Below are 27,138 nucleotides of genomic sequence, written 5' to 3'. Positions count from 1 at the left end.
AAGTTGCCAGCCAGCGGCAGCATTTTTTATGATTTTCACAAAAGTTTTATGTCTTCCAGAAAATGTTCTTCTTTTATTTGTTCTCTTTTTATCACCTCTCAAATATGGGTTGGTTTCTTCAAAGATACAAAATTTTAGATAATTGCATTTTTGTACAGGACTTTTGTTAGAGATTCAGAGCGATCTTTAAAACATACACGGAGTATGTTTTATAAAAAACAAAGTTTTTATAAGTTGGGTTAGAGCGCCACCTGTCGGATAATAACAGAAATACAGATTGCCGGAAAAACTTGTTATTGGCAGGAAAGTGTTTCCTCTTTATTAACGAGTTAACTCTTCAATGGTGGGATAGAGTTAATAATTGTATGGGTTATTTGTTGATGGATGGATGGATGTGCTTTTTGGAAATTAAAAAATGGGACACTATCCAGTGCCATTGCAAAGCCAAGAAGAGCCTGGATATTATTTCATATAACTCTTACTGTGTTCGGCTGAAAAAGAAAGTAATATATACCTAAAATATGAATTCTTTCAATTTTGGTGAACTATTCATTTAACTTTGTGTTTTATCTACCAAAACAATTTCACTTTTTTGTTTAAAAATTTTCAGTGTATTATTAAAGGATTAGTCAATTTTCCAGATAATCCAGATAATTTTACTCACCACCATGTCATTCAAAATGTTGATGTCTTTCTGTGTTCAGTCGAGAAAAAAGTAGTTTTTTTTTTTTCAGAAAAAAAATTCCAGGATTTTTCTCATTTTAATGAACCCAACACTTAACTCAACCCTTAACAGTTTTTCAAGTGCATATTTCTTATTTTATTGTCAAAAATGAGAATCGTTTCGCTAGATAAGACCCTTATGCCTCATTTGGGAACATTTAGAGTCCTTTGAAACTCTGTTAAAAAAACTGTTAAGTGTTGAGTTAAGTGTTAAGTGTTGGGTTCCATTAAAGTCCATTAAAATGAGAAAAATTCTGGAATGTTTTCCTCAAAAAACATAATCTCTTCTCGACTGAACAAAGAAAGACATCAACATTTTGGATGACATGGTGGTGAGTAAATTATCTGGATTTTATTTTTTTAAGAAAATGGACTAATCCTTTAAACATTTTAAATGTGTTATTAAGGTTTAATTGCCTTAATTGAGGTTTGTGATTTTAATCATTCATGCTGGTCAGTTAAATATGCATTTAATGGAAATTGCCACTCTTGTCAGACCTTATGTGATTAATGTATATAGATTTATATGTATATACATATTAATTTATACACGTTTATAGCTGAGCTAACAGTTTTTTTTGTTTTCATTATGAATGCTGGTTTGTTTTTATTCAGCATCATGCAAATTCTCCTATTGCTTGTGTTTGCCATGTGCCAAACAGACGTCAATGAAATCCATCTTATTTTCCAGTCAGGCGGGTGGAGGAGGGGAAGTCTTCATGCCTGATTACTAATAAAAATTTGCCGGGAGTATCAACTCGGGGGGCTGATGTTGCTGAAGTGACAGAGCCAAAATAGCTAATCTTCACAGTCGCAGTTTCAAGCACTTAGTTTCTCAGTTGTCTGTGAAATAAGCTACTCCATTTTTCCATCTGCACCCCTCCTCTTCCTCACACATGCGCTCTCCTCTTTACTTTGACCCCTAAAATTGTTACTGAATATTTTACTGGCACGTGTTTTGATGGGTGTGCACTTAACTTAGTAACGTCAGACTGAGGATCATCTCTGAAACCGATAAACTTTGCATACATGAAGTGTGTTTACATGTTTTGTACTTTCACGGCTTTAATTTAAAAATGCTCTGACGAGGGGACTGAGATGAAATCTCACGCTGTGTATTTGTTTCCCCATCAGGATGTTGAGATCCGTACAAATGCGGCACAGTACCTCCCTCAGATCAGTGAGCTTCTGAACAGGGTTCCCCGGCAGATGCTGCTGCTCATGAAGACCACTGACCTGCTGAGAGGCATCGAGACCACCCTGCAGACCAGAGCCAGCTCCAGCTCCTTTATCAACATGTCCCGCTGCTGCACCCGTGCCATTGCCAGGTACAACACCTGTAGTACCCATCCAAAAGCCTTTACTAATATGCCCTGTCATGTTAGTACTAATATAGCCATTTAATATACTAATAAATAATATTACGCGTCACCTGCCATTGAAAGTAACCAAAGGGACTATTTTCGGGCAGTCCGTAATATCATTGCGCCTCCTGCAGCCATGTTACGGCAGCAAAGTCCTTGATTATAACGCCAGAATGAGAGTATAGTTCCTAGCCATATCTAACTAGAAAATCACAACTTTAAATTTTTTTAGTCGGTCTTAGTACACAATGTAACTACAGAAGAGTCAAGTTTTAAATAGGAAAAATATCGAATCTCTTTTGATATTTTTTTAGCACGATGCTAATGGTCTAATCAGATTCAATGGATTATGCTAAGCTATGCTAAAAGTGGTCCCACCAGACCCAAAGAGCTGATGAATGGTTTTTAAAACGGTAAAATCAAATGTTTAACTCTAGAAAAGCTGGAAAATGAGCATATTTTCCCTTTAAGAGCCAACAATAACCATAGTACTCTTACAGTCAAGTAAAGCTACAGTATATTATATAGTGTACTACATTATTGTACAGTATGGTAACATTTGGCACAATTAGTGTAGTGTAGTGTTGTACTGTACATCATGGTAAAATAGTATAATACACCGATCAGCCATAACTATGACCACCTGCCTAATATTGTGTAGGTCCCCCTTTTGCCACCAAAACCCATCGAGGCATGGACTCCACTAGACCTTTCTATCAGAACCAGCATTCACTTTTTCAGCAATTTCGGCTACAGTAGCTAATCTGTTGGATCAGACCACACAGGCCTTAATACAAACGGTAAAGCGGTTATGTTATCAGTAGAATTATCGCTGGGAAGGGCTCTTAGCCAATCAGATTCGAGAACTTTTGTATAAAGTGTAATATAGTATACAGTATATAGTACACTAATCTCTGAGTGTATGTTCAGAATCTTAACTCTCTGTCATCTCAGCGTTCAAAAACAGTGCCATCTCTCTCACTCCAGTTACCCATAAACACACCACAGGAAATCCTTTTCATATAAATGACACTGCGGGTATTCACAAAAACGCTTAAACGCATCTCGACACAGTCACGCACACCTAAACGTGACTTAGCAGCCACTCTTTTGCACTTCCACCACCCTAAAATACTAGTGTGTGAGCAAACACGGCTGTATTGTAGTATATTGTACTTTCCGCAGCAGTGAGCAGTGATCATATTGATTCATTCGCACCATTCTAATGAAGAACAAAATGATTGGGGGAGAAAATCGTTGGCATTTGAAGGAGGTTCTTGATGGTTGTCAGAGAAAAGACGTTCACATTTGCTGGTAAAGGATTTTTACAGCCGTACAGAAAGAAAGAATCACCCAGACATGAAACTCGATGTCGTCTGCCTCAACGCATCTTTATTAAAACCAAATGGCAGCAAAGTGCGGCACGCAGAATCTAAAATCCATTACCCATTGCCGTGCTCACAGATCCAGCAGAAAAACTAAGACTGACCCAGAGAGAATTAACTGGACCATCACATTGATTTAGTTTGATGTGAGCAGAAATGTTTGCTGTGTCATCAATTACTGTGAGTTGGCGTTTCACAGAGCGAACTGTGAAATATATAATAGTTCACCTAAAAATTTATATTTTGTCATTATTGACTCACCATCAAGTTGCTGTTGTTTCGGTAGCACACAAAAGTCAAAATATTTTTGATAAGATCCAAACAGGACATAAAAAAACTAAAGTAATCATAAACATCATAAAATATATTGAAAGTGTTCTGCTGCCATACAAAAGGTTTACAATAGGTATGGTTGAGGAGCAAGTTATTTTTCTTTAAAAAAATTATACAATATCCTCATTTAAAGTTTGTGTCATGAATTTAAAAATAGTGAAACACATTCTGTTCTTACATACAGTATACTGTAAAGCTTCTTAACAGCGATGCCGTAGTGGTTTTGTTTTTGAAACTAAAAGGTTCTTGTGGTGGCCGGTGACTTCTTTTTCGAGGGCGCACGATGCGAAGCTCATAAAAACGTTTTTTTAGCCAATCATGTCACTTGTGTGGCTCATCATGTCAAAATATGTTTTCGGTGCGTCATGTTAACTAGGGATGTCAATTTATGCAATTTCTCATATTCGATGATCGTTTAAATTAACGATCAATCAATCAAATAATCGTTAACTGTAATAGTGCAATAAGCCTTTACAGGAGTGGCATATAGCCAATGACACAAAAGTGTGCGTAAAAACGCCAGCTTCCTTACACAAATTGAAAGATTTTATTTTGTCTAAAAAACATGCTAGTGGGATTGTAAAGTGACTCGATGTAGTTGGTGTTTTGATAAAAATCATAAATGTAATCTCGTAATGAAATATAATGACTATAGATGCCTTATAACTCCGCCTCATATGGGCACTCTGCACAGTCGTATGAAAGTCTGTGCGTCCATGACAAAATAAAAGTTTCATTATCATCAAGTATTATTTTTCTAGTTGTTTACTTTGCTTTCTGAGTCGTTGATACACAGTTTGTTGTAATTATATCCAAGAAGCACACGAAGGGCACTTTTATCGTCGTACTTTCAGCAAAGATGCTTATAATATGAAGATTTCAACCTTCCATTAGAAAACCCGGAAAAGTGTTTAGCATGTAGCGCCTCAGCCAGTCAGTAATGATGATCAATGATATATGTTGCGGGTCTTCAGTGTAACGACAGTCATTTACAGTTTACATTTTAGTTTCTTGCCAGAATTTAAGATTACACTTTAATTTTTCATTAAAAACGGCTTCTTGTCTCCTTCCCTGTGTAGAGCAGCGTTAGTAGCGTTGCTATGCTAATATGCTAATCTTGCAGGCTTCCATGAAGAGGGTCTTTGCTTTCAGTATCCTAACCGTATTTGCATTTTCTGTATCAGATCCACTGCGAATGCCATTTCCTTGTGTTAGTAGCCAGCCTCGTCTCGCATGATGTTAAAAAGCCCAGGTGTGTGTTTGGCATTGAGCATCATTGTGATTATGGCTTGTTTAACTTCTGCACTTTGTTTCATTTTTTCATCGACTGTATGTGTTTTGCGAAGGCACCGCACACACGCGCTTTCTTTTTCAACAATCGTTATTTTATCGATTTAATTCTTATCGGAACTTAGTTTTGGTAAACCATTCTCTGCAAGCATGTGAGAAAAATTGTTAATTGAAATCTGGCTCCCCTTGTGATGTCAGAAGGGGATAATGCTGCCCCTGAATCTGCACTATCCAATCACTGCACTGTCATTAAGTGCAGAGATCAGCTCATTTGCATTTAAAAGGACACCCAAAAACAGCACCTAAAACGTGGCAATTTAAACATGCTATAATATATTATCTATATGGTATTTTGAGCTAAAACTTTATTTGACATCTTAAAAAGGTCTTGTGAAATGTCGTCTTAAAAAAATTCTGCTTTTATTTTTTATAGAAAAAATAACAGCTTGTGTTTTTTTGACGACTTGAGGATGAGTACATAATTACAGAATATTTATTTTCGGCTATACTTTTTCTTTAACAATTAAAAATACTGATAGATTTCTTGTATTTTGTCGCTGTTCTGTACTCTTTGTAACCCACATACATTACTTTGTAACACAACCTCAGTTGTGTTTCAAAGACACAATGTTGTTTCTTAGTCACCCCATGAAAAGGAAGTGACATCAGCATTTGTTCTGTAGTCTCACACTGTTTAGTATTATTTCCACTCCGTGTGAATACACTTCTAGGGGCATATGCTTTAAAACACTTAATGATGGTGGTGAAATCAGAAAAAGTAAAAAAGTATTTTTCTTTCAATTGCTCAGCCTTTTAAACTGCTGACGTTAGACTTTTCTCTTTAGTAATTACCCTTAATTTAAGTGAATGACAAAAACGTTCAGGTTGATGGGCGGCATGCGGTGAGCCAATCCGTACGTTTTTCTTGTATGTAATGGAGGTAAAGGTGGCAAATTTGTATAAAAAATACGATTATTAGAAAAAAGCAATAATAAAGCCCCACCCAGCCCCTAAACCTAACAACACTGGGGCGTAAACAGATTAAACTAAAACATACAAATGATGAGTACTAAAACTTACAAATGAGACCAAATGTATTCAAACAAATAACCCACCTTGTAAAATAGTTTCAACTTCTTTGAGATTTTGTGTTGCATAAGCATGTTCACAACATAAATGTATGAGGATGTAATGTAAGGGTAATGTACAGCCAGCGGGTTGTCAACGCAGAATACATTCTAACAGGGTGATGAGGATACCGACGCAAAGGTCGATAACAACCAGCTAGCTGCATGTTATAAATATTGTTATAAATCTCATAAAGGCTATATATGTTATATATGCTATATATATTATTATATTGCACCTGTCAAGATGACTTGCAGTACCCGGATAAGGCTGCATTATTACCGTGGGTTCACACCAGCTGCGTTTGAGGCGTCAAATTCGTGTCTACCGCTTCTAGGTTGCCGCTTGAACATTTTGAGTTTACTCGCTTTATTCACCTGTGAAATTCTAGTTCGAGACATTCACGCGGAAATTCGCGTCATGGGAGGGGCTTCTGCGAGTTCGCTCGCTTTCTGTAATCATGCAAACTACTGATTGGTTAACGCGCCACGTTTTTCCGCCAAAGTTCAAATTTTTCAACTGACGCGTTTCCCGCGACAATGCTCAATTCCCCGTATTCGAGCGAACTAGATGCGCGAATGAGGTGGAATCGCGTCCAACGCGCCGCGCTAAATTGCCTCATTTGCACCGGCAGACCTCCAGACGCGCGTCAACGCGTCTTTACATTCACTTAACATTGAAATCACTCACGCTTGACGCCTCTGCCACGGCTGGTCTGAACGCAGCATTAGTTTCAAACCTCACCACTGGCCAATCAGAATCAAGCATTCCAGAGTGGCATGTAATAAATGTAATCAATATGATATTCTATAATGTAACTATGACAAAAATTACATTTGAATGCCTTCCTACCTCATTTTTCAGGTTTCATATGTACCGTAGCCTCTGTCTGATTGATGTTTTTAAAAATGAAGAAGACTGGTAGTGCACGCGGGTTCACCTGTCACTGTCCTCAGCTCTCAGGGACCTCGCAGGGTTAATAATTGATGTCCTGCAGCGTCATGACAACATCCTCTATATCTCACTATGCAACATTCAGCATATATAATTCAATAGACAGCAGGTTATGTAATACTACAACACTTCTGAATACTAACCCACTGCCCGAAATAAGCACTTGGCTCGTGCCGTTGCAAGTTAAAATTGTCTGGGCCATAAAGTTATAAACACTGTTGTTGTCTGACTGTGTTGCATATGTGGGTGATTCTCACGAAAACTTGGTTTTAAAAATGTCAAGCATGAAAATGTAAAAATTGCTTAAATTTACTTTTTTTCCCACCAGACATTGAAAAACAAAGTCTGGAGTAAATGGAAACATTAATTTAAAAACTTTTACTTATCATTTAACACTTTTTGTAACATAATTTAAAAAATTAGTCCTAAAAAATCTCATTACCGCAACAGTCAGAAAACATCAACACTGACATATTTTCAAAATGACATGACAAACCTGAAAGAACATAATTTGGAGATTCTGCACATGCATTTAAAATCATAGTATTATACTTCTATTTGATTAAATTAACATTTAATAAGCATCTGTTGCGGTAATGATAATCAAAATGTTGTGTAAGCATTCTGACAAGACAATATTTCAAATTAACTGCAAAAAATGATCTTACCTGGTAGCCATCTTGAAGTAACTGGTCCATGTGCTTGGTCACTCAAAATCAAACTTTATTAAAATTCTGTATGTGTGCTTAAACTGTTCTCAAAAAGTGTTGCGGAGGATGAGAACATCAGGCATGGACACATAATTTTCCTAATTTTTCTTCATTATTATTATACATATTCACTAAATATTTTTTCTGTCATCTAAAGTAGTCTAGCAAAACATCCATTTATTTTTTTTTTCTTAATATTTTTGTGTTTTGTGAACATAACGCATGTTCAAACACAGCCAGACACATTGCGGTAATGAGAATTTCAGCAGAAAATGAGATAAAATTTACAATTATAAATTCTCATGTTGAAATCACACATTGTACAAGGTAGAACACAGTATTGTGTTAATTCTGATGCTTTTTAATGTTACTATATTACACATTTTAAAGTTAAAATCATTAGTGCCGTGGTGTTTCAATGGTTTCGTGAGAATCACCCATGTATGATCTTAGCAGTTACCTGAAGTTTGTCATGGACATGATTCATCTTTATATGATGCTGTAAGTGACACAATGATCTGTTGCAGCCAAACAATTTTGTTGCTGTACGGATCACAATTCACCTTTTATTCCAGAAGTCGAAATAAAGTGACAAGACTAGTACGAAATACAGTATGTTCATCTGGATTTGTCAGTTGTTGGAAAATCTTTATTTTGTGCTCTGTCTACACAGCTACATCGTGTGCTAGCATGCAACATGTTGCGGTTGATATTTTTGCAAGGTTTTTGGCAAGCAGGACAGGTGAGGAATCGTGACTGACTCCTGAATACCTGTAAGTCCCTGCTTTCTGTTTGCAGCCAGTATTCTGTTAGTGGTGTCAGTTGTTCCTGTCGGATCGTAGAAATGAGGCCGTGGTCTGACACCTTCTGTCTGACACATCATGTCAAACTAATCTTTAACTCCAATAGAACGCTCTACAATTAATGTAGATACAATGAGATCAGATATACTGTAGATTCACCATTACACCCCTTAATTTCTTTCTGCCTTTGTTTTCTGCTTTCTAAAGAAGCATGCAGGAAAATTAATGTGATGGCACTTGCTGTTTGTCAGTTTAAAGCGGTTTGCTCTGACACAATGCGAGATGCATCTGGAGAGTCATTGCTTTTCCCTAAGGACATCCAAGAGACTACAGCACTGGCACTACTCTCTCTCTCTGTTTCTCTTTCTCTCTCTCTCACTATCTCTCTCTACCTCTTTTTTTACGAGACACTGTTAATATTACATGACCTAATGTGCCCTGTTTAAATTTACTCACTTGTACCGTGAAGTCCAAGCCAAACACAATGTAAATCATTTACAGCTTACTTTAACTATCTGTCTATCTTTCTCTTGCTTCTCTTTCTCTCTCTCTCTTAGGCACAAGATGAGTAAAACCAAGTCCGGGACCAGGCGACTGCAGATCTCACTGTCTGAACATTGGGCTCTCTGCCAAATAGGCCTGTATGAACTTATGTTGTGGCTCCGCAGCTCTGCACTGGCCAGATGGGTCTACTATCTCCTCGGCTGCTTGCCGTACCCAAACTGAGACACGGGTGTTAGGCTATGTAACCCAGGCCAGCCCCTTGTGAACCAAACAGTGATCCTAGCACTGAACTCAGGAATCAGCCAAATGCATTGGATGTTTTTATTAATGATTCTCAGTTGTGTGTCTTACATAGTGTCAAATGGAATAAATGTATTTTAAAGTCATTTTAGTAATGCACAGACATAAGGTCAGTGCAAGGTCATGTGATTACCCTTATGAAAATTAACCATGGTTTTATTCCAGTTGGTCACTATACACCATTAGGATATATATATATAGCCAGCGGTAATCAATATACCAAAAAAATCATGGTTAGTTTTTGTAAAGGCAATATGTATTAGTGCCAGTGCTTACTGCATGTTTAACTTTCAGTTATTTGTATTATTTCGCAGGTACTGTATGTACAGTAAATATACATTGTGCAAAATCCAGACATGTGAAATCAGCATTGAGCTGCCTTGTTTATCTTCTCTAGATGTTACCTCTTTACAGATTTAATGTAAAATCCTTTTCACAATCTGTTTTCACATTCCTTTGGATTTTCCTCTTCCTTTCTGTTGAAGAACTTTTTAACAATTCATAACAGTTTATGAACAACAGTTTACTGGGTTTCTGAGTTAAACTCTCTTTATTTATCATGCTGAGTCAAGAAATGGGAGAATTTTTTGTTTTATATGAAGAGTTTCTTTGCAAAACGATATAAACTTTTTTTAACTCTTTCACCGCCAGCGTTTTTTTTTAAAAAGTTGCCAGCCAGCACCAGCGTTTTTCATGATTTTCACAAAAGTTTAATGCCTTTCAGAAAATGTTCTTCTTCAAATATATAGACATACAATATACCAAATGAAAGAACAGACCCTCTGCTTTTAAACACAAAAAAAAAACGTTTCATCCTACCTTCAGTGGTTCTTTTGTAATCAGCTTTTGAATATGGGTAGGTTTCTGCAAAAACACCACATTTTGAGCAAAAAGCAGAGATAATTCCATTTTTGTGACAGACTTTTCATAGAGATCCCATTCAGAGCGATCTTTAAAACAGACACGGACATGCAGCAGCTTGCCATAGGGCAATACTTCCGGTTTTAAATAGTTGCGGAAGGGCGCCACCTAGTGGCGGTATTGCGGAAAGCCGGAAATACTCGTCATTGGCGGGGAAGCGTTTTCTCTCAATGGCGGCGAAAGAGTTAATTGTTCAGGAATCTCGTTTTTTGGTTGTGCATTCCAATTAATATCAATTCAACTGCAGTTGGTTTGTTTTGATTTAAACCTTCATAACTTAAAAAAATACAGCTAAGTAGCACCATAAAACAAAATAATAACATGATAACATAATAAACATGTTTTGACAAAAATGTTAAAAAATGGAATTATTGCGTTTTGCAACTAAACTCTTCATATTTGCAATTGCAGTTTAACTGTCATGTAAAATTGTTGGAAAATGTGTATTTCAATCACAATAAGCACACTGTAAAAATTGAAAGCTGCTCAAAAAGAAAAAAACTTTTACCATTTAAACATTTTGAAAAAAAAAATCTAAAAATTAATTGGTAATACCTAAAATATTTAAACATTTAAGGATGTTAAAATTTTCAGTTAATGTGAGAAAATTTAAGTTGAAAAAATATTTTTTTATGTTAAACCAACTTTACAGAGCAGTCTAAGTAAATCCAAATCAAATCATGTTTCGAAAAATTAAATTTTAGCATAAAAATTTAGCATAGCTTAGCATAATCCATTGAATCTGATTAGACAATTAGCATTGCACTAAAAAATAATCAAAGAGTTTCGATATGTTTATTATTTAAAACTTGACTCTTCTGTAGTTACATCGTGTACTAAGACTGACGGAAAATTAAAAGTTGTGATTTTCTAGGCAGATATGACTAGGAATTATACTCTCATTCTGGTGTAATAATCAAGGACTTTGATGCCGTAACATGACTGCAGGAGGTGCAATGATATTACGCAGTGCCCGAAAATAGTCCCCTGCCATTGAAAGTTACTAAGGGAACTACTTTCGGCTGCTGCGAAATATCATTGCCCCCTCCTGCAGCCATGTTACAGCAGCAAAGTCCTTGATTATTACGCCAGAATGAGATTATAGTTCCTAGCCATATCTGCCTCGAGACTTGCAGCTTTTGGTTTTCCATTGGTCTTGGTGCACGATGTGGCTGCGGAAGAGTCAAGTTTTAAATAGGAAAAATATTGAAACTTTTTGGTTATTTTTTTGGCACGATGCTAGTGGTCTAATCGGATTCAATAGATTATGCTAAGCTATGCTAAAAGTGGTCCCGCCAGACCCGGAGAACGGCTGAATGGATTCCAAAATGGTAAAAACAAATGTTTACTCAAGAAGTTAATTTAGTAAATTAGTAAATAAAATAAAAAAGTGGAGTGTCCCTTTAAGTTATCACCAATTTTTATCACCAGTTTTGGCTTTCTATTTCAAGTATTTCTTTTAACTTGATTTTTAGATTTCTTTTTTTATTATTCTATTGTAATATTCCATTATAAATACTATTTCTGACTACAATGCAACCATTTGAGAGTTCATTGTCAGTGAGACTTCTTTCAGATGTTGAACGAAAATTTGGATTTGCTACCCTATTTCTCCATTCCAAGTTTAGCCCCCTCAGGTACAACTGATGGGGGGGACACAGAAGGGGAGCTTTAAAATAAATCGTCTGCCAGCATGGAAAAAAACACCCAGCAGCTAGAGAGTCAAATCCCCCTTCACCGAGCCCCCAGGTTAAAGAGCTGGTCATGGTTGCCAAGTACAGAATGATGGACGTAGTTATGGCTCAACATGTGTCTTCCACAGCACTGTCTGCTCAGCTGCGTGGCAAAAATTAAATTGCTGAATCCTAGTTTTGCCATCCACAATAATGTGTCATTTACCGTGTTTACAGTTAATCCTGTCAGGCCTGAAATGCAGCTCATGCTTTTCAGGAACCATGCAAACGTGTAATTAATCATTTCTGTGGCTCAAATTGCATAAGTGCTCTATTACATTTCTCAGTTACCTTGATGTTTTTACAAGCTGTTGTGTTATCCTGTTATTTGCCATGTTTGTTGTCAGGTCACAGAAAATTGCCGGGTAAGTCAATAGCTAAGTGAAGAAAAAAATATACGTAGTTTAACGTAAATTATGTATATGTTTTCGACAAACAGAGGCAAAAGTTTTTGCGTTTTGAACTTTGAGAGCCCTTTTGTCTTTATAATGTATAATTCTTCTTTCATCTGTCTCTCCTTCTCACCTTTATATTTTTGCTCATACTTCAATCGCTCTCCAACTCCTGTTTAGTCAGAAATGGACAGTGCTCACTTTTTCTTATCACTTTCTTACCATCAATTAATTCGAATTGACCTCTGTAGACAAATCCAGAGCCAACGTTAAGCCTGCGTCTGCCTAGAATAAAACATACATCCGTCTTTATCAAAAAGCTGTGGCTGGAACTGCCAAATGTAATCACCCTGGTAATAGGTCTGAAGCCTGTAGTGGTTACGAAAGGTGTCCAGCATTGCTAAAGAAATACAAGTTCAGCTACAGGTGTGTCTTTTAGATTTACTGTCTGTAAAATTTACAAATGTAGACTACTGTAAAATGTTTTTGTCATTTTAATGAAAGAACAAATCATTTAATTAAACCTTGCTATGGGAATTATTGTCCTACAATATATGGTGCAAATTGTATTGTATCTATAGCTTACAAATACATTGGTAAACAAAATTTATCATAAAAGTCAATTACCTATTATCCAAATGGACTTGCAGTATATTACAAGGTAGAGGCGAGTGGGGTGATTTGTGCCGGGGGCAAAAAAAACAACACTTTTTTTTTACTTTCAAAGTAAAATTTCTACACTGTAAAAAAATTCCGTAGAAATTTCAATGTTATTGCAGCTGGGTTGCCGGTAATTTACCGTAGATTTACATTTATGTTATTTACTGGCAAGAGTTTGTTCAAAGTTAAATAAATTTTAAATATTAACAAGTGTTTATCTTTACAGAATAAAACTATACAATAACAGCCTCATGCAAAGCATTCTGGGAATCAAAAATCATCATCAACCTTTTTCAGTTTTTTGCTTCAGATTTTGTTTCCCATAATGTTTTGCTTGATGCTGTTTTTTTAGTTTTACTCTGTAAAGACAAAGACTTGTAAATGTTTAATGTTCATTTAACTTTGAACAAACTCTTGCCAGTAAATAACATAAATGTAAATCTACGGTAAATTACCGGCAACCCAGCTGCAATTTCTACGGAATTTTTTTACAGTGTATGATTAAGGTTTTTTATTGTAGTGTCTGAACTATTATAGTGGGTTTGAAAATATTTCACACGTTTTAGTGCTTTAGCAGGTTATACAATGAGTATGATGTTCGCTCTAATTGCTGGATCATGGTAGTTTTTCAAACTTGTAGGTCTGGGTTAAGTTGTTCTAAAGGTGATGTGCGCAAGAAACTACCCACACCCCAAAAACTTGGAACAGCCAGAAGGGAGCATAAGTTATATTTCCCTGCAGTATTGACAAGTGGGATGTTAAATAGTAGGCCAAATCCAGACCACCTAGACCTACATACTCACAGGGGATATTCTGGAAAAGTGGGGAGATGGGCATGACTTATCAATGTTTGACTCAGGCCTACCTGCCTTTGTTGAATTTAGCTAACACTGATTTGAGTTTGCACATTGTTATTAAAGATACATTTTATTAAGTTTTTAAAGGTGCAGTGTGTAATTTTTAGAAGGACCTTTTTACAGAAATGCAAACTAATATACAAAACTATATTATCAGGGGTGTGTAAAGACCTTTTTATAATGAGCCGTTATGTTTTCATTACCTTAGAATGAGACGTTTTTATCTTCATACACAGAGGGCCATTTTGTGCCGTCATGTTTCCACAAAAGCCCTTAATGGACAATTTTTTTTTACTAAGTTGTCTCCGTCAATTACGTGTTTTTCCAGGGGCGGCTACCATAGCTTTTCTATGCGTTCCAAAAGCGAGGGGTGAGCGGTGGACTGAGCCGTTGGTTGCAATTTGCCACCTCACCACTGAATGCCGCTAAAATTTACACACTGCATCTTTAAGTGGCCAAGTCACAATAGAAAGTTTAGAAATTAGCTTAGTCACTTTATATATTACATAATTGACAGACAGCGTTCAGGCATCTATTGCCAAATCCTTTTTGCCTGAAATGATTGAGAAGCATCATATATTGTGTATTTAAGTTGTGTTTTTCCAAAAACTACAAAATATGACTTATTTCAACAGTTTAATAGACTGACAACATCTAAAACAACCTTATGGGGCGGTTTCCCGGACAGGGATTAGACTAGTCCTAGACTAAAATAAAATTAAGAGCTGAAAACAACTTAAACTGACATATCCTAAAATACACCAGTGCCCTTTATTTTGCCTCAAAATGCGCACAGCTAATGTTTTTAGTAAGGCATGTGTGTTAAAACTAGATATATTTCCTTATTAAACTAAGGCCTAGTCCTGGATTAAGCTAATCCCTGTCCGGGAAACCGCCACTAAATGTCTTGCTTTAATATAGCATTACAGTTCATAACATTAAAATGTTTTGATTTACTTCAGAAATAACTGGCACAATTTACCCCAACTTATTTCCCCAAAATTGTGCCACAAGAGCACTTTTATTCCAAAAGCTATATTTCTAAACAATTTATTTCAGATCCAAAATTACAGTATTGTTCTCAGGGATGCACCACATTCTGAAATATATGTACATCCTTACGTTGAAGGCATTCATGGCCTCACTTTAAGTAAAAACTAGCAATACCCACTCCACTTTCCCCTATACACTGTAAAAAAATTCTGTAGAAATTACAGTATTACTGGGTATTGCTGCTAGTAACTTACTGTAGATTTTACATTTATGTTATTTACTGGCAACAATTTGTTCAAAGTTAAATGAAAATTTTTAGTCTTTATCTTCCACAGTAAGTTACTGGCAACCAGCTGCATAATTACAGCAATTTTTTTTACAATGTACATTTTTATTATTATGTGTGTGTGTTCCCTTGAGATCGAACCCATGACCTTTGCTTATGACTCCAAATGCAATGCTCTACCAATTGAGCTACAGGAACAGAAATCCTAGAAGTGATTGATCAGTATAGACTTAGTTTTTTTGCCTTTTCTTATGTGCATTAGTGTGTTGCATTTTTATTACGGTAGAGATAATGACTTTTAATCTTTGTATATATAACATAGTATATCATCAGTATTTTATTATTGTCCAATTTCTAACATCATTTAATTTGACAATGTTGTGGTTATTAAATGTCAAATTTACAGACACTGAAATGACAGCAGTGATGCCTGAATTTTTAGAAGACACATTTGAAATGGTACAGTGTATGAGTTTGGATGTCTTTGGATTTTTGAGAAACCTGTTTGGAAATTTATATTATTGCAATTCCATTTAGTTCCTCTAGTGCAGAAATCACTTACAGCGGCTTAAAGATGCCAAGTTGAAAAATCACTTATGTACATGTATACTGTATATAACAGTGACCATATGTTTAATCCTTAAAGCAATAGACTATGATTGTCTTATGCATCTGCCTTGCTTGTCTTGTCAGCAGCTTTGTATCTGAGAGTGGAAATAAGGCATAGAAAGTAAATTAAATGTCACAATTAATTGCTTCAATCCGAAACTGGATCTCTGCAATTTTAAAATGCTCATTATAAAACGGCCCGTCCTGGTTCTTCATTCTGATTGGTTGAAACGCGCTCTAAGCCGTGATAAAATACCTCGGTAACCCCACGGTTCAGACCGCATCACATAAGTATCACTGCGCCACTGTTGCTGCGTACTGATTTATAAAAATAAACACCACAGTCTTTAATCATATTTTTAATTTGTCTACAATTGCACAATTAATGGCGATATCCAGATAAATGTCAATAAATATTGTTGAGTCATCTCGTCGATAAAGAGAAAACGTTCTCTGGAGAGTTTCTAACTCAAATTCATTTGTCCGCTATTATGGCGATCTTACCCAACTTAAACACTGACATGAATTTACTCAACACTGAAAACACAGTGTAGTACTGTTCATGGCTCTGAATCTGATCTCTTACAAAAGTTCTTCACAAAAATGCAATTATCACCGCTTTTAGCTGAAAATTTGAGAGTTGATAAGAGAACAAATGAAGGTAGGATGAAACGTTTTTTTTTTTAAAGCAGAGCGTCTGTTCTTTCATTTGATATTTTATTTTTATTTAAAGAAGATCATTTTTCTGGAAAGCATTCAACTAAACTGGGTGGCAACTTAAAAAAACCCGCTGACAGGGAAAGAGTTAAAGTTAAGCATACTTCCACGCATATTTGATTATCACTACAACAGTTGCACGATATAAATGTTAATGTATATTTTAGATGAATGTTGATTTATAAAAATAAACACTACAGTCTTTAATTATATTTTCATTGTGTCTTTGCTGCGTCTGTGTTGGTTGGGAACTGCGCTCTGTTTCAGCCACACTTGATTCTGAGGAACTACTTTGTTTGGCGGAAGAGTAATATTTGTATTAATATAATTACAACTTATTTCTGTTTTATTTTATAAAAACCTGCTAATGTTATGCATATGAAGTAACCGTTTTATAAAAGCAATAAACCCCGCAAAGCAGTGGGGTTACAGTGCATTTTATAACAGCTGTTATAAAATGCACTGGTAACCCACTGCTTTGCGGTGCTTATTGCTTTATTTTAACCTATGGATGTGTACAATATGGACAGACCCATTCATAATTAAATAAACCTTACATTTCAGTTGGAACAAAATCAGTGGGTAAAAAATGGACGAACCCAATTAAGTTGTAATTTAACCTATGATGGGTTGTTTCAGCCCAAAATGCTGGTTTGTTTTAACCCATTGTTTGGTCAAATACAAGCAGTTTCTGGGTTAATTTAACCCAGTGTGTTGGGATTGTCCCTTTTTGATCCAACATTACGTTGAAAATAACCCAGCATTTTTTAGAGTGTGTCGTTGCCACAATTTTAGCAACACCGTGTTAATACTATGGTATTTTTATTATCATTTAAATGGCTTTACTACTCTTCTTATCCATCAAGTTTACTAGAATGAGACATTTGACCTTGTTGTCGTGCAAGTTTTGCTTTGCTTTACTCAGATATGTGTATTACTGAATCAGTGTTAATCCCTTTAATGCTTGTATTGGATGCTGGATCAACCAAAAGTGGGACGTCCTAACCTCTAATATCAATATCTGTTCTGTAAACATCCTATTTGCCTGTTTAACATAAATTAGCATTTTAACCGTTTCCATTACAGGCAGAAAGAAAAGCGTACCACACTGGATGCTGCTGGTGACATTTTGAGGTTGGCCTGAGATGTTGTGGTTTAAGCAGGGCTATAGATTTAAGAGGAAAGGCGGCCACGAAAGACATTTTAATCTGCTAATGGAAAATCACATTACATTTTTCCCTCCTCTGTAGTGCAATATTATAGATTCTGGGTTGCAGTACGATCTCAGATGGAGCCACTTTTCTTCTGGCTGTCCGGATGGTGAAAGCCACCAATTTAGAGATTACCGCTCTCCCAATGAATCATTTCTTTCTCTGGATTATCTTCATTTGCCCTTATGTACTATATAGCTTTGAGTTTACACTGAGACTTATTTTTCCATCAGGTGATGTGTATTTACCAGAGGGATGATCCAGAGTTGCTATAAATAGCTTATCAGATGACTTTGTGTGGAGGTCCCAAAGAAGACCAGTTTGTGACATTGTTGAGATCACTCCTGAAACTCTAATGGAGATATTTGTGAGATTTCTGGGAGAAATATGCAGGAGACGTAATCAAGTTTTTATTTAACCTCACTGATCTCTAGGAGAAATATTTTGGAAAAAGAGATATCATCTATGATTTTTCTTTATTAATGGAACACTTCAAACACAAAAGCTCACGCATGCAAACTTTCAATTGGGCACCACAGGTTTGTGCAGAGCAGCCGGAGCAAGGGTATGGTATCGCTCTTGGAAGACAGGAAAATAGATGAATACAAAATAGAAAAAAGGATAAACAAAAGAGAAATATACAGCGATAGTGGAAAAAAGTGTGCATGAACAATAAATCCAGTGGGCATGTGCGCTGTTGCTTTGCGTTCTCTGGCTGCGGTGGGAAATGAGTTCATTTAATACTGTGAAATTCCATTAGAGGAGAACATGACGATTTTGTACGGCAAGTAAGCCGTTAGCCGGCCTTCATAATTCCCCCATAAGACGAAACCTGATGAACGGCCAAAACATATTTATTCAGAGATTTAATCTTTGTAATCTCAAAAAAATGGCTTTAGTGTTGCTTTGGAAGCGCAACAAGAGTGAATGACCTTACTGTGTGTGTTGTGTGCTTGTGTGCATTCGCCTTCCCGTTGAAGTCTAAAGTTCAAATTCATTTCTAAGCATTTGGCAGTAAAACAAATATTAGGGTAGTGAAAACAATGTGAGCAGTTCCAGCACCCTTTTGACACTGTTAAATGTGATACTGTGCGAGGCATTTTGCTTTTTAAAATGTATTGCTTTGTTCTAGCAGTAATAATGCACTATAATCATTTCCAAATCATATACAGTGGCCTTAAAATGTATTCAGACTTAATCCATTTACATTTATGAATTTGGCATACGCTTTTATCCAAAAAAGGATTTAAAGCAGTAGGCCTACATATTATCCGAATGTGCGTTCGCTGGGATCGAACCGTGAACAGTGCAATGCTCAACCAATTGAGCTACATGAACACTCCACTGCATTGATAATAAAAAAACTGACCACGTTTAATTTAAAGACGGTATTTTTAAGATTTTACAAACATAAATTTAGCTTAGATCTAGTATCATATTTCTACAGATGCCACTTAGTATCTACACTACAGTACCTAATGCAATAACATTCATTATTTAAGTATGATTTTAAAGAGCACCAATTATCTGATTCAAGATTTTACATTTCCTTTCGTGTGTAAGTGTGTATTAGTACGTTAACGATATGCAAAGGTATAAATCCCAAAAGTAAACAATGACGCGAGTTATCGTCTCCAACTTAAATCTCTTTTGTTGGACTACAACGAACATGCGGATTTTAGGCCACGGTTTACTTCATCGGCCTGTCCCATACGGAAAAAAATGTATTTCTCTGACCAAGCATATATTTTAAATATATGCAAAATACATTTAGTAGAAAGTAATGTTCAATTGAATACATTTTTGTATTTGGAAATATATTTAGTTTTAACCTTCATATATTTCAAAATGTATTTCAAGTGCAAGCAAATACATTTTTAATTTTCATCCCATATGGCAAAAATTTATTATTTAAAAAAAAAAAATTAAATATATCCTAAATACATGCATTTTTCTTTCAATACAACGTGAATATATTTCCTTGGATTGATGGAGGGCTAAATATATTTTTTAATGCTTTAAAATATTTTTATTTTTAAAAAATATTTAAAAAATGGCCAAAAATTATGGGTGAAAAATATATTTTTGTAAAAAAAATTGGCCATATTTTGTATATTTTTAAATATATTTAAAAATAAATTTTTACCGTATGGGGTTGTTGTGGACACGTCGGTCATTATCATAATTCCTCCCGCTTCTGACTCACAGCCTGTAATTTTATGTAAATTTAATGAATTTACTACTGACTATTTAAACCATGATTCAAACACGCGTTTTGTGCAGTGCAGAGTAGCGCTTGTTGTTTGTCATTTTTATGATCACTAATGCAGACATGGTTTTAATTTTTTAGTATCCTTACCCTCACATCTGTTACATTCTGCTCAAGCCATGCTGGCACAGTTGATCGATTAACTTGGTCATCTGCCTTTTCTGGATTCTAGATTCGGCTCGTATTGATAAGGTAGTAAAGACGTATTAGCTCCTGTCAGTATTGCATTGGGAGTAACCTTCCAAATACGGAAAAGGAGCAGCACATTTCTTGTCTGACGTCAGAGGTATTCAGCCCAATCGGGTGTCACTGCGCTTTTCAGAACAATAATTAACGCGTTTCAGGGAGGCAGGGCATTGTGGAAAATGCAATAGGGGCTTTTTAAGTGCCCTAATACGTTTCCCATTTCCGTTTGAATCAAACATTCATACGACACATTACGTTATATAATATTGTAAAATTCACAAGTCATTAATAAAGATATTGTTGACTTGAATTTCAGAAAGGGTAGCTATAATAAGCTATCTTTGGAAAGCCACGCTCTACAAAGTCACACCTCCTCCAAAATGAAATCCGCTTTTAGCAAATTTATTGATCCAAATGTTTTTTGTCGTAGCCTTTTATAAGACAAAAGCCTTTGCCACTTGTTGTTGGTTAAAGAAGAAATGTAAGGTAGCTGCTGTTTAGTCTGCATAGTGTAATGCGACATGCTAGGGTTGCCAGATCTGCATAAGATGTATACGGCACACTTAACTGGAAACATTTTAGTGCAGAGGTCTTCAACGTTGTTCCTGACCCACTGTCCTGCAGAGTTTAGCTCCAACCCTAATCAAAAACACCTGAACAAGCTAATCAACACTTACAAGGATCACTTGTAAATTATAGGCAGGTGTGTTGTAACTAAGCCTTGCAGGATAGTGGGGCTGTTTCGTATGCGTTCTTCAGCGATCTTGCTTCCTTGTGTTCTCGCTCTACGTCATTATTAGCCGTCAAAGTTCAATTCCAGATCTCAAGAAGGCAAGGGCAGAGGACGCATGAAAATGCCCGGATGTGTTCTTGATATCGAGGATGCATTGAGTGCAGACTTGTGCGCTGAAATCGATTTACGCCCAAGAAGTCATTGCTGCAAAACAATGGCGGAGTAACGCAAAGCGTAAAACAACTAATCTTAATTGAGTTTCTTATTTTAGATTATATTATTATTTCCTGAACAGGTATCTGAAATATTTATGTATTTGCCATAACAAAATGACATAATAAAAAATTTTATAATGTATATAATAATGCAGATAATGGTATGTTTGTCACTTATATAAATGTTGCGATGTTGAATCTGGGAAAATCAGGTGACCAACAGGAAGATCACACACATCTCAATTCTCACAAGTGTGTTCTGTGTTCTCACGACCTTCTGAGTTCGTTCTTCTAAGGTCGTCTGGCAAGACCTGTCTCCATGAAAACGCAAGTTCTTGGAATTGAGAAACAGCCTGGGTCCCGCAAAAGCAGGGTTGAAGACCTCTGGTTCAGCATATTTAGCAGTTGTCCTCTGATTGGTTGAATTAAACAGAATTTCTGGGAAATGTGTGTGTTGTGTTCTTTAACGGTGGGCCTGCAAACAACTCAAAGCCGCCTGATCGATAATGAAAGCTGTCATGTTTACATAGGTGACAAATTTTCGTTTCGAGATTCAAGATTGAATAAATAATGCATTTTTAAAAGTATGCAAGGTTCAGGGCAAAAAGTTTTTAAAAGACATCAAAGAGTTTTGCTTGGAGCAATTAGTGTAATCTAAAAGAGATTTTTAACATGTTTGCCATTGTTTTTATAAACTTTAGAGAAGTTCATGCATTAATGATTTACTGCACACCGTTTTGTTATTGTGGAGACATTTCCATGCCCCTAAACATGATGCGGCACAAAGCAAAACAGGATTGGTTGCTTTACTATATGGCCTTTTTTCCATTTAAAGCAGCCATGGTTCTCAGACCTAAAGCGAGACTAGATCTGCATGGCCAATCAAAACTAGCCCAATGATCGCAGCCCAAAAACCAAAGCTTTGCTTTCATAAATGAAATCATCTTACCTTAAGATTGACAGCTGAAGAACCACAAACAGCTGACTGATTTAACCGCCGGATGCAACAGTTGAAAAGTACTCCAATTCCTTTGGAAAACCACAAACTTGCTGATGACAGGAGATCAGAGTGCGTGGAGGTATGCAAATTGTTTGCCACGCAAGTGGGACATATTAATGCATTCAGATATAATCAAATTTTTGGGGGGGCGGGCATTTTATTATATTTATATGTGAAGAGATATTAAACCAGTATAACAAAAAATGTATCTAGAAAAATCGTCCACCCTGCCTCTTTAACAGGTAGCCTACTGGTGTAGTTTCGTCAGGTCCCTTCTCATCCCTTCATTGATCATCTGTTGTAATTAAAGAAGAGCTTGCTTATGCAAAGCTTATATATGCAGCACACAGTCATTCATTAGGCTTAGATGAAACACATTGTCTACGCGTCGCTCCCGAGATTTGTCCACCGATAACAAAAGTGCAGTTAGTCTTGAGGCGAGTCAAAGCACTCTTAGTTAACTGCCACTCTGCCCCGCAAGGATCAATACTAATCTTACTGATTCAGGCTAAGCCCAGACCGTTTCAATAAACAGACGGGAGAATTGTGCCCTGCTTCAAAAACATGCCAACGGTGTCTTACGTAAGAGTATTTGTGGTCTCTTGAGGGAAAAGCACTTTTCCACTGGTTTAGCGATTGAAAATATAGTTTGCATTAACCTCCGGATAGACGCTGGTTTTATGAGAAGGCTTAGTGGTGGTATTGAAAAATGTAGAGCCTTGTTTGTGTTTGCTGTGTGGAGAAAAAGTTTAAAAAAGTAAAGTTTACAAAAACGACTGAACTGTATCTTTTCTGTCACTGGGGTGGTATCCTTAAAGGTTTTTTTTACCTTTTATAGACCTTTTGCAAGTAGACGTCACAGTTACGTCACTGCAAGCTGCGCACGCAATGTGGTGGCAGAAAAACAGTGGAAATGAATCAGACACGAGTGTAACGAACAACACTGAAAAAAAATGATTCATTTAATTTACTTTTAATTATTTTAAGGTAAGTGGCAATCAATTTTATTTAAGCTACATTTAAACAAAAGTTTTTTGTTTTGTTTTGTTTTTCACTTAAAAAAAAAAAAAAAGTAGCTTAAACAAATAGACTGCGACCAAAAATTGAGTCAATTTAATTAATTTTTTTTCAGTGAATATAACTCACTAGAAAATGTCTTCTTATGCTGTTGAGTGAGGAATGCCAAAAAAGATGACCTTCATTTTTATAGTATACCGTCGTCGAAGACACCATTTGAAGATAAACGTGAGTGTTTACAGTTGCAATAAGCCCTTAATTGGACAGACTGGAGTGATGAAATTATTTGGAAATCTTTTATTAATTAGAATAGAAAATAATTAGAGAATATGTCCGGTGCTCTGTCAAAGTCTGTTCCCTCTATGTATTTCTTATAGCGTTTTCGTCACGTTACGTTTAAAATGTATTTAGAAGGATTAAAGATTTGATTGAGTTCATAATATCAATAATATCACCATTTATTAAATATTTCATAATTTTTCAGTTTTTTATTACTTCTTTTTACATTATATCTTAGCCTATGTCTTCTTCCTGTTTGTTCTAAAACTATGATGTTTACATACTTAATAAATATATAAATATAACACACACATGATGTGTGATTTTAAATATAAGGAAGAAATAATATAAAACAGGAAAAGAATGAAATATTTAATAAATTATATTATAGACGGTTTCATCGGACGCACATGATACACGTCTGGATCCGAACCTTACTTCCGGTTTTCGTTTTTTTTAATGGTCTCTAGTTGCTAAACTGATCTCTTGAACAAATGCCTCGTCGAAAAAAAAATGTTTTGGTTTCCTATGTAATCTATGTGTTGTTGTTGTTTTTTGCTTGTTATATAAATAAACTACGTTTAAAGAACTTTGTTGTTATTTATTCTTAGTGGAGTTCACCGGAAGTTACGTGTGGACCGCGACAGCCGCTTGTTTATATTATTGTTCTGTTCTTAACAATAAGAATAGAAACAAGAAAAAGATAAATAAGCATAGTTTAGTTTCAGAATATAAACATGCTTCCTTTACTCAGCATTTCTTCATTCTAAAATGTTCTAGGAATATGCATTTCCTTTTGTTTATATTTAGGTCATGAACCATGGTCATTTTAAGATCGCGCTGTTCTTTTTGTCCTATTGCGTGATCCGTAGTTGAGAAGTAATCTCTCATGCTTTCATTTGCGTTCCCGCAGTTCTCCTCTAGTGCGTTACATTCACGGTGCTTCTTTCGTGTCTATCCTCTTCTCATGTCTGACGTAGCATCGTCGGTATGTATCATTTGTTTTGTGACATTATTCCGGAAGTATTATGTTGTTTTTGATGATAATTTACGTGTGTAAAGTGTAATCTGAGGATGTTTTGAAAGTGCGTGAATTACGTATACGCTAGCTCTCACGTGTTTATTTGTTAACGAGCTGCACGGTAAAGATGTTATAATGTCGTGAATGTAGTTCACGTTAGTATTTATTTTAGTACTTCGTTTAGTATTTTCATATGTATCTCTTTTTAGTTTTAAAATGAGTACAAACGGAAAAACAACAGTTATTGTGCAATTTGCTTTTATTTTTGGGTAATTTGTCATTGCTTTTTTGTGTGTTGCAGTTTTACTATTTTCCTTGTAACTCCATTAAACCTGTGGAATTAAATCAAGCTTCAGAGTCATGGGGTTGGGAAAAAGTTTAGCTGGCTGTCAAGATATAAAGTAGACATATCGAGGACGGCACAGTAAAACGACGTCTATCAAGCAAGCGAGGTGAAAGAGATCAAGTTGGAAGCTAGCCAAACATGTCTTCTCACGCATCCAGGGGACGGTCAACAGACCATACTCTACAGCCAAGTGCTACTGCAGCAACGCACGCCACAGAGCTACACGCTGCAGAACAGAGTCTGCATGGAAATATAGCAGCACAAGAGAACCCATACAGTGCATCAATAAGGACACGCTCACAAGCATGTTGTTCAGTGAGATCCAGTTCATCATCAGTGGGGTCTGCAGCAGTCAGAGCAAGAGCGAAGGCTGAGGCAGCAAAGGCACGCCTATGCTATGCTGAAGAGGAAGCAAATCTGAGGCTACAACAAGCTAAGTTGGAAGTGTCTATAGAAATGCTAAAACATAAAAAAGAGACTGCAGCAGCCATTGCTGAAGCAGAGGCATTCGAAGCAGCTGCTGATGTAAAGAGTGAGAAACATAGTTGTGACCTGAACAAAGACTCTGTTCCTTTAGAAGCCTCACAACGTACAAAGCAGTATGTGCTTGATCAACTAAAAGAAAGGGATTCAGAACTTAAGTCATGTGAAAACGGTGACGCATCAGCAAAGAGAGAGTCGGTCACTAACCACAACGTGTCACCTCCACCACTAAAGCCTGAATCCAGTCCCTTCTATCCGCAACAGAACAATACTGCTTCTCATCATCTCACCTCACAGCAGCCTTACATCAGCACATACGAGGGCAGTCACAAGCCATTTAACAGGACTCCTGAAGACGTTCGTCTATCTCACATCAAGTCCAGTGGTGAGCATGCTTCTCCTACACACCACTTTAGAAAACAAAATCACGACATCCAGCCTCCTTCCGCACAACATGCCATACGGACAGATTTCTATGACTGCAGCTCATACATAAATGATGGCGGCTCACACGTAAATGACTTTGTCAGGTATCTAGCTCGCCGTGAGCTTGTGGCTACAGGCCTGCTTCAATTCAATGACAAACCCCAAAATTACAGAGCATGGAAGCGTTCCTTTTTGACTGCCGTCAGAGGCCTTAACCTGGAGCCGAGTGAGGAGATGGATCTTCTGTTAAGGTGGCTTGGAAAGGAGTCAGCAGAACATATTGAGCAGATAAGAGCAATACATGTTAATCGGCCAGAAGCAGGACTTGCCATGGCATGGGAAAGACTAGACCTTACGTATGGCTCAGCTGAAGCAGTAGAAAATGCTCTGTTCAAACGCATTGACAGTTTTCCAAAAATAATAAACCGAGATGGACCTAAGCTGACAAAGCTGGGTGATCTACTAATGGAACTGCAGGCCGCTAAGGCTGAAGGGGACTTACCAGGCCTGGCTTTCCTTGACACAGCAAGAGGTGTCAACCCGATCGTACAGAAACTCCCGTTTCGTCTACAGGAAAAGTGGGTGGTAGCTGGTGCAGCATACAAGCATCAAAACCAAGTGAACTATCCTCCCTTTTGCTTCTTTGTCGATTTTGTCATCCAGCAGGCTCGTATTGCCAATGATCCAAGCTTTAGCCTCAGCACCAATACAGACATAGCCCCCAGGACAGAGAGGATAGCGTGGAAGCCGAACAGGCAACGGGAGGTCGCCGTCCACAAGACAGAGGTATCACCCAGAGCCACATTTGACACGGGTGAGTCTCCAACAAAACCTGACGGCAGCGAAAAACTGTGTTTGTTACATAAAAAGCCACACCCTCTTCGGAAGTGCCGGGCGTTCAGAGAGAAGCCAAGCCCATTGACGAGCGCAAAACACTCCTCAAAGAAAACAACGTGTGCTTTAAATGTCTGTCTTCCTCGTCTCACATAGCAAAGAACTGCAAACTCAATGTCCAGTGTTTCGAATGTAAAAGCAACAGGCACAACACCGCGCTCCACCCTGGTCCCGCGCCCTGGCAGCAGGAAGCTGGCCCTGCTTCTGAGCATGGCGGGGAGGGAGATGAAGCTTCAGTGCAGTCTCAGGTCACCAACAAATGCACAAAAGTCTGCGGAGGTGAACTCACAGATCGCTCCTGCTCGAAAATATGCCTTGTTAAGGTGTTCCCAGCTGGCCACAGAGAAAAAGCCATGACGTTGTATGCAGTTATGGACGAGCAAAGCAATAGGTCAC

General features: G+C 36.9%; 1 protein-coding gene across 2 annotated transcripts in view; it reads left to right on the top strand.

Moving 5' to 3' along the window:
* The window catches only part of adck1 (aarF domain containing kinase 1), a 158,569-nt gene extending 148,554 nt beyond the window's left edge, over window positions 1-10,015 (top strand). For both annotated transcript variants that reach the window (XM_055171810.2, XM_055171809.2), the window contains 2 exons: window positions 1,858-2,051; window positions 9,248-10,015. In XM_055171810.2, the coding sequence (XP_055027785.2) occupies window positions 1,858-2,051; window positions 9,248-9,416 (363 nt within the window). In that variant the 3' untranslated portion in view covers window positions 9,417-10,015. The remainder of the gene's footprint in view (window positions 1-1,857; window positions 2,052-9,247) is intronic.
* The last annotated feature ends 17,123 nt before the right edge of the window (window positions 10,016-27,138 follow it).

This window comes from Misgurnus anguillicaudatus, chromosome 7 (assembly GCF_027580225.2).
Source record: "Misgurnus anguillicaudatus chromosome 7, ASM2758022v2, whole genome shotgun sequence".
NCBI lineage: Eukaryota > Metazoa > Chordata > Actinopteri > Cypriniformes > Cobitidae > Misgurnus > Misgurnus anguillicaudatus.
The sequence above is the reverse complement of the archived record's forward strand: the minus strand, read 5'-3'. Positions and strand labels throughout refer to the sequence as shown.